Source organism: Mus musculus, chromosome 15 (assembly GCF_000001635.26).
Source record: "Mus musculus strain C57BL/6J chromosome 15, GRCm38.p6 C57BL/6J".
NCBI lineage: Eukaryota > Metazoa > Chordata > Mammalia > Rodentia > Muridae > Mus > Mus musculus.
In genome coordinates, this window is record NC_000081.6 from 30319458 (window position 1) to 30333315 (window position 13858).

General features: G+C 39.4%; 1 protein-coding gene across 2 annotated transcripts in view; it reads left to right on the forward strand.

Annotated features, from left to right (window-relative positions):
- The window catches only part of Ctnnd2 (catenin (cadherin associated protein), delta 2), an 856811-nt gene that overhangs the window by 146924 nt on the left and 696029 nt on the right, over nucleotides 1-13858 (forward strand). For both annotated transcript variants that reach the window (NM_008729.3, NM_001355502.2), the window contains exon 2: nucleotides 12553-12689. In NM_008729.3, coding sequence (NP_032755.2) covers nucleotides 12553-12689 — 137 coding nt within the window. The remainder of the gene's footprint in view (nucleotides 1-12552; nucleotides 12690-13858) is intronic.

Consider the following 13858-nt stretch of genomic DNA (forward strand, 5'->3'; position numbering starts at 1 on the left):
GTATTCAATTGCTTGATGGTGAAATGAGTTAATATATTATGGATTTGTAATGGGTATTTATAAAGAACCCAGATGAGGAGGGTTACAGCATCTCTAGGTTAAGAAACACATGCCTAGCAAGTCCCACGTCCCACTCCATACTATAGACTCCACAGAGAACCCTTTCAACCTGGTCCTAACCTCTTCACCTGATCATCTGTCTGTATCTTTTAGACTGTGTTTCATAATAAATAGTAATAGGTAGATGAAATTGAAGAATGGAACTAAGAATCTTTTTTTATTACAAGAGGGAAATTTCTAGATGCTTGATGGCAATAATGATATTTGCAAATTGAGAAATTAGAAGGTGGAGTAAACAGATTTCAAAGATAGTATTAACGACTGATTGCAACCTTTCTGCAGCATTCAACTGTTTTTCAATTTAAAATTATATATTGATTACAGAGTATGATCCTTAAGTATCTAAAATATAGTATTTAATGTCTGTGTATTTATTCTCATACAAAAATAATAATGTTTCCTTATTTAGTAACTTTTATGAGAGAAACAAACCATGGATAACACCATATACTTGAAGAGATGGAGACCACTTACTGGACTCAGTAGATTAAAATAATTAGCCATTAATTAATTAATCATTAGAAGAACATGAAGCTGGGAGGAAGCTGGAAAGAATCTGAGAGGGTTTTGTAAGGGAACAATGAGTACAAATTATTAGGATACATTATAAAATTTTTTGGAATTTTTCAGCGAATGAAAATTTTCTATATAGTTAAGGTTTGAAGGCAGCACTTAAACTAAAGCTCACTTCATTTTTTTTCTTGAAATTATATGTTGTAGTAAGTAGTAAATCTTAAGTTATGTACCTTAAGATTTAGACATTTTATGGTTGTGAGTACACACACACACACACAAACACACACACACATATCTATGCTTATTTTCCAGCCATTATTATCTCTAAGCCATAAAAGAATATTTTTGAAAACATATTCCAAACCAGTCATAGCAACTGAAGTTGTGGAAGATTAGTAGAGACCCTGTGCCCTGTTATTGGCAATGGACCCTGTTAGAAATATTAAGTATCTTATCTGACAATGAATATTTCTCACAGTGTGAATTCTGAGAGCTCACTGATAGTCATGCAGGGGGTTGTGGAGGGGAGATCAAGTGGCTTCCAGCATCCAGAGAAATCGTGAAGCATCACATGTATATTTGTGATTGATGTAAAGGGCAAATTGCTGCAAATTCAGTGGACACTTTCAAGTATCTCACAGTAGGAGAATGTTACTGAACAGTGCAGTGCCGGCATTTGGGGCTTTCCATCTAATGAATAGAGACGGTCAGAATTGGTCATTCTCACCATTTTAACTTTTGAGGACTGGCTACTTTGCATTGTGGAACTTGGTTTTGAAACCGAGATTTATTTCATCATGCAAGTCCATTTAGCACTAGAATGGAAATATCTATTTGTTTAAAATATGGTTAAAGAGCTGATTTTGGAAGCCATGCCCTTTTGCACGTTAAGCTTGGATTGTTCAGCATCTTGCATGGATCCTAGTTTTAGATGGGCCTTCAGATTCCAGGCGCTGAGAAGGGAATTCTCAACATTCTTAGACGGTGGCAATCTGTTCTGGACACTCACTGTGTGATATGCCCTTTGGTGAGCTCTTTCCCCCTTTTCTCTGAGGTTTCAGCTGAAATCATTCAACTGACCTGAGAGTCTTCATTATACAGTTCAGAATTACCTCCCATCATATAAGAGAGAGCCCATTTTCTGTTTGTCCCATTGTCATTGTGGTGAGATTGTCATTCTAGCATCCCATGCATTGTCTTCCTTGTCTCCATGAGAGGTGTCTGTACAGCTTAGTCAGCCTTGGTCGGATTGGGAAAAGCTGCTGTGTTGTCTTGGGGAATGAGTGTGGCTATGGATTCCAGCGGCAGACAACTCTGATATTTGCGTAGTATGAACATGAAATGTTTTCTATTGTTATATCACCATTATTGTTTTCACTCAGACATGTTGTAAATGGAGGCACAACCAGCTGTGTGGTTGGCAAAATTATACACTGCTTGAATACTTTAATAGTCTGTGGATTGCCCAAACTCATTCATTTGTCAATTTCACAAACCTGGAAAAATGTATAACAATCAGTGTTTGAGGAATAGAATTTCTTGACATTTTTAAATGAGGCTAATGATGAATTTCCCCCCTATTCCTACTTTGACATATTCAATAAGTGATATCATGTCAGTACTTTACAGGGCATGATTCTAGGCACTGGGGTCATAAATGGGAATGAGACACAGTTTCTGAGCTCGAAGAATCCATGGCCTAACTAGGTGACAAAAATGTAAATTTACAATGTTTCTGCAAGTCTAAGTGTATGATTGATTTAGTGGCAGTTTTAGTTACAAGTGACATAAAAATCTATTCAAATAATGGAAAGGAGAAAGGGACCATAGCCATATCTCGTATTGTCCCAATTTCAAAAACACTAAATGATGTTTTTAAAAAATTATTCCAGGAGTTTAACCAGTGCATATAGAAAAAGCATAAACAATATGTAATGTTGTAAAGCAGGGCCCCAAATATGATATTAAAAGCTATTGTTTTGTAACCTTACCATAATATTGGCCCTAACCAGCATTGATGCATAGTGTTTTCCTTGATTGATTCTTAATTTTAGGGTTTTTTAAAGGTCTTAGTTTTGTTTTCAGTGTTCAAATATTAAAATGTTGCTAACTGTAGGAAGTATAACAAAGCTATAACTGATGTTATTTGGATGTCCAATGTAAGATTCACGACGTATTTTGATAATTGTTTTCATTTTTACTGGCTTGATTCGTTTGTGCTTATGGAAAATGTTAATGAACACATGAGTGTTAACATCCACAACCATCGGAATGGCTTGAATTATACTTCCCATGGTTTTTGAAGGATGACTTAAAGATGATGCTTTTTTTCCTTCATGGTCTAGAGATGACATGTCCTTCAGCACACAAATATATACACAGAACACAGCGTGCTAGGCACGTGTGCATCACTTCCTTCATTTCTTAGTTAACTGAATGCTTTTAACTTATTGAGGAAGACTGGAACTTGATGTTTACTTGAATAAATGGTTGTAAATTTGAAAACAAATACATTCCAGGAAAGGTAAGATTGTTAGATCTCACAGGGATGAATGCAGTGCCAGAGGAGAGCTCACACAGCCAGGTAGCAGTGAGGAGGAAGTGGTTCATGTTGTCTGGAGTTGTCTGCAAGGGCTGCAGAAGGAGAAATACAGATAAAATGAACAAAGAGGAAGTAATAGTCTCTGTGATGATTCATACAGGCAGGAGGAGGCTCTGTCGGGAAGATTCAGTGTGATAAGGTGCACTGGAATGACGAGCTTGTGGGTAAAAGTGTCTGATGGCCTGAGTTTTATCCTTGGAAGGAGAGGACCAACACCTGGAAGTTTTCCTCTGAACACATACTTTCTCTGTTATGCATGTGCCTATATTTATACACACACACACACACACACACACACACACACACACACACATACACGCACGCACACATACACACACACATATATGCACACACACATGCATGCACATGTACATACACATGCATAAACATGCACACACATGCATGTATGCACACACATGCACACATACACATATGCATGCACACACTGCATGCACACACACATGTATACACACATGCACACACACATGAACACATATGCATGCACACATACACACACATGCACATACACACATATACATGCACACACATGCACACACACATGCATGCACATGTACATACACATGCACACAGATTCACATGCACACACACTTGTATGCACACACACATGCACACATACACACACTTGCATGCATACTCTTGCATGCATACACACATGCATATACACACATGTATACACACACATGCACACCCGCATGAACACATATGCATGCACACATACACAAACACACACACACATGCATGCACACACCACTAAAGTAAAATAAAGTGAATAATAGAAGATGTTCATAGAACTATGTAAATACTGTATCTATACCAAGAAGGTGTGTGGGGGCGGGGGGGAGATTGTTGCTAGTCTCAATAACACAATCATAGTTCAGGTCAGGACCACTAACTGCCATAGCCTCAATTTAAATTTTATACCAGTGTTTTCCTGCTTAGTTTACTTCCATCAGTTTAGAAGGGACAACTGTTTTAAATGTCATTTATTTATTTGGGGTGGGGTGAAGGAGAGATGTGTGTGCCACGATGCTCATGTAGATGTCAGAGGCTAGCCTGCAAGAGTCCATTCTCCCTCCCACTCTGCGGGTCTCAGGGATTGGACAGGCAATGGCATTTAGCATCAGACATATTTACCTGAGCTAGCTTACTGGTACCACTCTTAACATTTTAAACGAAGTTGAAAGAAACTAAATAGAGAAAGTAACCAATCACATTGCATTTTTATTTATGTTTGATGAATTTTTTAAAAAGTTAAAACAGCGTTATGTGTTATTGGGTGACAATTTAAAACATACCTTCTGTATCAAATGGAAGGCTGTGTTTCAATTGGCAGAGTTCACAGAATCAAAGAAATCAGCCTGTAATGACCAGATGATTGGCAGAGGCAATCGACTCTCTTGATAAAGGTTGTGATTAGAGGAGGCCATGATGTAGGCAAACAGATGTATCAGGATGCTTGTTGTTACTCTCCTACTAGGAGATAAGAAAATGTGCTGAGCTTGGTGTCTGTGGGGTTTCCAGGGAGCAGGAGATAACAGAAAATGACCTGTATGCATGTTGGTGTTCTGCTCACAATTAGCTTCCAGGCCATCATTTGCATAGCCAGCCTCAGATGAGTTTGGCTTTGCCAAAGTCAAGTGTACACAAAGTCTGGTGACATGCTGCAGAAGGTTGTACTACTCACAGAAGATCATGTGAAGGTTTGGGGTTTCTGTCTCAGTGGGCTGCATGCTGGAACCCTACATATATATAGGATGCTACAAATGGATAGTTGTCTAACATGACAAATTCTCAACCATTAACAAATTCAAGGCTGTCACTGTGTGAATGTGTGTGTGTGTAGGGTCTCTTGACTCCTGCTTTGGATTTCCTTCCCTCTTAGCATTCTGAGAGTTGTCTTGATGCCCCGCAAATCCCAGCTCAGGGGCTCCTTTCCCGTGAGCCTCTCATCTTACTTCGTGTATCTGTTCTGGTCCTCTCTTCTGTGCCATACTCCACTTTCTACTCCAAGTCATGCAACCTTCTGTCTTCTTTTGCCTTTTCGCTGGATGCTCAGATTCTGAGCGTCACGATTGCGCCAGAGGACGTTGTCAGCTCCCACTGTGAACTTTCCCTCTTGTTGACTTTGCTCTACCTCCGGTCTCACATTTGGCATCTCAGGATGTAGGCTCACCCCGAACAGGTTTTGAGGTATGCAGCTGCTCACTGGCTTTCACCCTTTGAAAAATATTTTTGGGTACACTGTTGATGAATTCCTTTGGGCAATGAGGAAGTAAACAATCTCGTTCTTAAAAAGAAAAGCATGAGAGGAGAGGGGGCCTTTGCCTTCTTACAGTCCTTGCTGTACTAGAATGTGGCTGGGGAGCTGCCAGTCTTTGCTGTAGCCTTCGAAGGCACTGCCCTTTGACCTACAGATGGAGTTTATATCACTAAGAATAATAATACTACAGGTCTTAAGTCGATGGCAGTGCTCAGTTTGCTTCCATCTTTCTCGATGACCAGATTCTGCTCGTGCAGCAGATGTCTCTGGTGGCCCTCTGAACTATGATTCCCACAGTTCTAATGTCTCTGAGCACACATAGAGAACATCTCTTCTTTGTTTATCAGGTGACGGAACTCAGCACTCAACCCAGGAAGTCCCCGTGCTGCCATCACAGGTTCCATTACAGCTGTGCTCCTGACCTCCCATTGCATCTCGCTTCAAGTTCTTGTGTGAAAGTGTCCGTTTCTCCACCTCCTGCCTTTGCATTCTTGCTGCTCTGTGTTCTGAATATAGTCCAATGCTAGTGTTTTCCGTCCCTGAATCATATGCTGTGTCCAGTTTTGTTTTGTTTTTTTTTTTCAGATTCTCTTTCCCTATATCAATTCTCAGGCCTGCTTGATTGACGGTTGTACCTTAGTAGCCAAATACCCAGGATTCCCAACTGTAGGGAGTCGACCGAGGCAAAAGCCTTCAACTAGTCTGAGGATTTCTGAAAATCTTTTCTAAGTCAAAATAAATCACTCAAGTGCTGTACAGAGAAGTGCTCCCAATGAAGAGCCCATTTTGCTTATGTTACATGCTCTAGTAAGCAGCCGTTATTGATTTTACTCTAATAGTTCTTACATTAACTCAACAGATATTAACTAGCTGCTATACATCAACTACTGATCTAGGTGTGGTGAATTGAATACAGCTCAGGACAGATCACACTTCTATCCTAATTACTCGGCTTTGACAGGGATTGACTACGATCTTGTCTGTGTTATGACAAGCAGTTATTTTGAATCTCTCTTTTAAAAGGCAGAGGACAGGATAGCTGTATTTTCTGGGTTCAGAGCACACCTGACAGAGGGCTGTGCTTTGCCTCCCCTCGGTAATGACACGTTATTTACACATTTAGGATTCAGCTCGAGTGTCCACAGTGATTACACAAACGAGGAGTTCAGTGTTGGTGCTGCTAATCTACCCTTGCCTTGCTGTGGATTCTATACAGGTGACTCTTCATAGAAACAGTGATACTCATTCTTCAAGTCTTTGGAGTATTGCAAGTGGGGTAAGAAGTATAAAATCAACCACTGAAACATATTAAACTTTGAAATGTCGAGCTGCTCGTTTCCATGCATATTTAAATGGCAATACTTGAAGTACTTCATTATTTAGTATTAATTTAGTATGACTGATGGTACACTATGAAAGGGCCGAGTGGCAGAAGTAAAACAAACAGTGTGCTCTGACAGTGTGTTTGTGTTTTAGAGCACACAGGCAGGGCGTGGTCATGAGGGGGATGATCTGCAAGTGGCAACACAGGGTCTTCTGGCATGGTGTGAGGAATGGACCAGGAGAGCAATATAGCTTTTATAGAGTTGAGATCACGTTGGGGGTAGAGTAAAGAGTGTCAGAAGATGGATAGACACCCTTGCTGATTCTAAACTGTACTTATTTGGATTAAAGAAAAATACTGCAAACCTGCAGACATGATGCATACTGGTCAGAATCTGCCTGTTCTTCATTCCACAATTCAAAAGAAAATCTGATTTCTGGCTAAGAATTCAGTTGTCCAGGTCTTGGCATCAAACAAGGAATCAAGGACAGGGGATGTAGGTTTGAAGGTTTCATGCAAGGTCACCTTATGTTGTATGCTGTGTCCTGAGTGTTTCCCAAAGGTTCAAGTGGGAAAGGTTTGCTCTCCAGGGTGACACATTGGGAAATGGTAGGACTTTTAGGAAGTGGTGTCTAATGGGTGTCCACGGGCTATTGATGGAGACTGTAGAACATTGACGTTTCTGCTTCTTGCTCCCTAGATCGTGAGCTGAGAAGTTAGCTCTTCCAGACTTTGCCTGTGACCTGAGATCTAAAAGCAGCAGGTCTACTTAGTCTTTGGGTCAGAGTTCCAGAATAGTCATATAAATATTTTTTCTTGTATAGGTTAAGTATCTCAGGCATTTTGCTGTACATCTGGAGGCCTTTGTAACATGAAAATGGGTTGAAAATCATGAAAATCAGTTGAAGGTGTATAGGCATGGTCCTCCCTCCCAAAGTCTGTCCTGCCCGCATTAGGACATCTTGGCTAAGAATAGTCCTCTAAGCTAACCTAGTCTTGTCTCTCTCACTTCCTGAAAACTCTTCCTTCAGGTTATACCCAAAATGTAATAATTCCTCTCAAATTCTCCTGTTCAGGATCTTAGCACAGACTTGCCTTGCATCCAAGACTGGACTATGGAGGGTTTATCAGAGGTTTTATCATTTATAAAACTCTGTGTGTGACATTAATAATATCTTTTATTCTCCAATGTAGTAGTTGTAGAGCAAAGTGGCTATTGAACACTTGAAATACAAATAATATGGCATTCATTCCCATATTCTTTTTTTTACATTTAGGAAATTTTGTATTTCCTAAAAATGCCATTAGATTCGAATGGGACAAATGTTACACATAAGCACGAGATAAGTCATTTCTGAAGTATATGCTTACCAAATATTAAGTACCCATTGCACAATTAAACTATATGATACTTTTATGGATTCAAGGAACTATTTAGAATATGTTGCTGAATAATGCAACCTCTACCTTAGTTTCCTATTTGAATATGGAATGTGTTATATAAAAACCAGGTACTCATGTCCTCATTAAAGCAAATATATTTCTGTACTTGGGATGGTAGATTTGCTGAAGGTTAATTTCCTCCCTGCCTGCCTTCTTCCCTTCCTCCTTCCCTTTTTACTTAGGCTTTTATACTCAGGTTGAGGCACTTGAGGGCTTGTTCAGGCTGGTCTTTTCCACATTTCCTTTATTTCTTCTCTGTACATCAGAAGCTAAGAAATTTGGGAGCAAGTGTCCACAGTCTTTGCTTCGCAGGCACAGCAGTGAGCAATGTTAAGTCACTACTGGATGCAAACATTACAGTGTAGAAGTTATTGTGAATCCCTTGCATTCAGGCATGGAAGCTGCCTCTGGTCATAGCTGAGACTTTCTACATGGCAGAATAAACCCTGAATATTTCACTTTTCTTCTTGCTTCTGTGCCAGAAGAATGAGAGGAACGGGGACTGGATAAACAACACTAGGTATCTCTTATGCCATCTGGATCAAATGTGGAAGGTTAAACCTTAACTCTTTTTTTTAAAGATATTTTCTTCATTTACATTTCAAATGCTGTCCCGAAAGTCCCCTATACCTTCCCCCTGCCCTGCTCTCCAACCCACCCACTCCTGCTTCCTGGCCCTGGTATTCCTCTGTACTGGGATATATAATCTTCGCAAGAACAAGGGCCTCTCCTCTCATTGATGGCCTACTAAGCCATCCTCTGCTTCATATGCAACCAGAGACACAAGCTCTGGGGGTGGGGTGGGTACTGGTTAGCTCATATTGTTGTGCCTCCTATAGGGTTGCAGACCCCTTTAGTTCCTTGGGTACTTTTTCTAGCTCCTTCATTGGGGGCCCTGTGTTCCATCCAATGAATGACTGTGAGCATCCATTTCTGTATTTGCCAGGCACTAGCATAGCCTCACTAGAGACAGCTATATCAGGGTCCTATCAGCAGAATCTTGCTGGCATATGCAATAGTGTCTGGGTTTGGTGGTTGTTTATGGGATGGATCCCCAGGTGGAGCAGTCTCTGGATGGTCCTTCCTTCCATCTCAGCTTCGAACTTTGTCTCTGTAACTCCTTCCATGGGTATTTTGTTCCCCGTTCTAAGAAGGAACGAAGTATCCACACTTTGGTCTTCCTTCTTCTTGAGTGTCATGTGTTTTCCAAATTGTATCTTGGGTATTCTGAGCTTCTGGGCTAATATCCACTTATCAGTGAGTGCATATCATGTGTGTTCTTTTGTGATTGGGTTACCTCACTCAAGATGATACTGTCCAGATCCATCCATTTGCCTAAGAATTTCATAAATTCATTGCTTTTAATAGTTGAGTAGTACTCCATTGTGTAAATGTACCACATTTTCTGTATCCATTCCTCTGTTGAGGGACATCTGGGTTCTTTCCCACATCTAGTTATTATAAGTAAGGCTGCTATGAACATAGTGGAGCATGTGTCCTTATTACAAGTTGGAACATCTTCTGAGTATTGCTGGATTTTTCGGTAGTACTATGTCCAATTTCTGAGGAACCACCAGACTGATTTCCAGAGTAAACCTTAATTCTTAAGATAAATCATTGTCATACATTTAAGAAATATACTTAATAAAAATTAATAGACTGGCATTTCTGGGGGATTACAGATTGTGGGAAATAGAATCATCTCCAAAGCCTCTAAAGTAGGAATAGCAAGACAAAAAAAAGCTAGAGTTCTGAACTCATTGATGCTACTTACTAACTTGGAGACCTTAGAACAATGTTTCTCAACCTATGACCTCTTACTTTTGTGGTCTAATGACTGTTTCACGGTGGTTGCGTATAAGATATCCTGCATATCAGATATTTACATTATGGTTCACAAAAGTAGCAAAATAGCACTTATGAAGTAGCAAAAATAATAATAGTTTTACACTTAGTATCACCATAACAAAGGGAACTAAATTAAAGGGTTACGGTGTTAGCATAATTGAGAACCACTACCATAGACAATGTTTCTTGTCAGAAACCCTAATGATGATAATACTAGCCTGGAACATTAATTAATGTGGGTCAGATAAAATTTAGGGAGGTTAAAATTTATAATTATGATTTGAAGTGTGCAAGGCTCCTTCTTTCTCATTGCTGGATGCTTCTGTATAATCCCTTGCATGGGCACTGGTGAGGGTCAAGTGTCAAGGTCAGAGATGGGTCTCTGAGGGCTCGGAGGTGATGTCACTCAGACATGGCACTTTCTGCCTTATTCCTCTGTGCCTTTTCCTCCTTCCTTTCTGAAACACCTCTCAGCTACTTTATCTGGGTGCGTGTGTTGACCTGAATTTTTACATCCTTCATGATCAAGGGACCCAATCACAAAAAAGACCAACTAGAGAAATTCTATGAATGCATAGATATGTTTCAAGTGATTACAACACCCCACCACAGTTATTCAGGAATCACCCATGCTGTTGTTGTCTATCCTTCCCAATAGACGTCTTGAATTTATCAGCGATGGCTGTATCTCCGCTACTCAGCATTTGTGCTGATCATTATTATGTATTTAAATTGTGTCTTGTTCATGGTTGTCTAAATTCTCTCATACCTTCTGTTAGCAACAGACTTATTTCCCAGTGCTAACCTGATTCCTCCCGTGATATTAAAAGTAATTTACTTTAACAAATAAAGACCTCCAGGAGTTTGTTGTCAAAAGGTGCAGTGAGGAGTCTGAATGACACATTTTTATTACATATTTTGGGTGAAATAGTGCATACATGGGCTTACTTAGGTTTTTATATCCCACTATTATTAAACAACTGTAACACATCACATAGAATAAGAACATCTATAGAACTTCTATTTCAGTATCAAAGCTAGGGTGTTTGGAATGGAATAATACTTTCGAATCCGTGAAAAGCACTGGTCCCAGAGGGACATGTAATACAGTTGTGTGGGTATGGTAAAAACTTTTAATCATCCTTAGTCTTTTATTAGGGTGTTGTGGATAAGCATGGTCTTAGTTCTCCAATGCGTTCTGTGTTTCTGATCATTGAAAGAGGAGAAAAATACCTGACAGAGCAGTCTTTTTCTTAATCCATCGTGCTGCCAGTGATGGAGTGCTTACCTACTCTGCAAAAGACCGTAGGTTCAATCCTTAGCACTACTAAAATACATATATGTGTACATACATACATACATACATCGCCACCGCCATCATCACTATCATCATCATTAAATCATCATCATCATTACATCATCATCATCATTATTTCTCACAGTTATAGAGAATCAAGAAGTTCAAGGTCAAGGCATGACTAAGTTAGTGTCTTCTAAGGACCTATATCCTGGTTCATAGATAATACTTTTTACAATGTTTTCATTTGGTGGGAGGGGGGAGAGGTCCGTTCTGGTCTTCCTTATCACAGCTCCAATAAGCTCATGAACAATTTTGCCCAAAAGTTTAATCATTTGCCAAAGATCTCACTACCTCACACCATGATCTACAGGGTTAAATCTGAATGTGTATGAGTTCCATCAATAGAATGGAGCGAATATAACTTTGGAGCATCTTATTTTTAGCCTAGATCAGTCTGTCTGTTTTGTATTGGTGCTAATGTGAGTTGAGTTTCTGTTTTCTTTCATAAAGCTAAACAAAATCAACTGGAAAAGAAAAAGGTCTCTGTCTCTACTAGTTTTAAAAGGTTTTGTATGCTCACTGTTGAGGTATGAACTTCATAACTATTTGTGGGATGGACCAGTTCTTTTCTGTATTTCACAGTACCAACCAAGTTTCTTCTGAGTTATTATTTTAGATATTGGTAATAATTGGTCATTGATGTTGTGTGATTTTTTTTTCCTTTCAAGGGGTGTGTGTAATAGATTGTCTTCTGAATTGAAAAATACTAATAGGAAACAGTAATGCATTTGTATAAAATAGATGTCAACTGAAGTTATACAGATTCTTAGACTCAGTGCTTTTATCCCTTTTTCTCATCCTTCTAATCTTGATTCTACCGTATCATGATTTATTGTCCCTTGTCCAGGATAACAGAGCACAGAGGTGTGCCTGTGCTAGCTCAGATTTGTTTGGGGTTGGTTGATGCAAGGTGACATGTTGTTTGACTTCATTGTTACAGAATTATATCACACTTGTCCAGACAGTTTCTAACTTTCATTCATCCAACTGTAACCTTCATTGCTATGTCTGCTTACACTGATGTCTGGCTGGTCTGAGCTTGTCTTCTTGTGTTACAGGAGCTATGCCTGTCCCAGACCAGCCTCCATCAGCCTCAGAGAAGAACAGCTCCTTGAGCCCAGGCTTAAACACCTCCAATGGTGATGGCTCTGAGACGGAAACCACCTCTGCTATCCTTGCCTCCGTCAAAGAACAGGTAGGCGCATTCCATGAATGTGGTCCTCATGGGTCTGGGCATGTGACCATTGCTTCTTTAGGTGAACGTTGATGGTTACTTTGTTTGAGAATGGTTCTGTGTTAGAATTTATTACATAAGTAACACTAAAGTAGGGTGACAGTTGTTCTTGATTTCATGCTGTTCCTCTGGAAACACTGAAACATAGTGCAACATATTGTAACATAGTCCAACATACTCCATATAAGGACCAGAACACTTTCCTGTACGTGAAACTTTAGAGGACATATTGATCAACTTGATATGTGTAATTATTGAAAGTTTCAGGCCAAATAGTTGATGTGCAGAAAATATTGTCTAATAAACTGTCAGCATTTATCCAGAGAGCTAAAAATTAAGAATATGTTGAGAATCTCAGTAGTTTAAGCAAAATTGCCCTTCCAGGTGTTTCTTATGATGAGTTATTTTTTGGGGGGCGGGGAGGGTAAACCAGATCACACTGGTATATTAAAGACTGTGTGGAGGCCTAAAATTTAAGGTTTCGATGAAAATGTATAAAATTCACCATATGAAACATGTTAATTACTGCACAGAAAAATTTTATACACCCTTCCCTGTCAAAGTCATCAAAATCTAATTAACTTCTCAAACATGACATTACTCTAAAAATGAATAAATACATAAAATTAAAGGCTGAGATTTAAAAGAACTGTTCCATGGAAGTTGTATTCCTTATAAATCAGGGATGGTAAGCAATTATAGAAATTTGGATCTAGACTCGTATTTTCTTCTGATCTAGGGAGTAAAGTGAGATTTTGAGTTTTAAAGAAAAATGCAGTGGACATGTAACTCTAGTACTTTAGAGAGTACAGTATTATAACTTAAAACATGTGTCATCTAGAGATGTGAAATTAAGCACTTCTACCCATGATGTGAAATGGGATATTTAGCAGTTAGAACTATAGTGTGAATTCAGGCTATTTTCAACTAGTTAATTTGAATTTAATGATGAATTCTTGCAAACTTTATTTACACTTTGATGCTGTCGAGCCTCACAACAATCTCTTCCATATTTTGTCCAGGGTTCAACCTAAGCCCCTGACACACACCCTCCTCTCTATTCTACATCCCTTCCCTGACACACCCTCCTCTCTATTCTACATCACTGTCCTGACACACCCTCCTCTCTA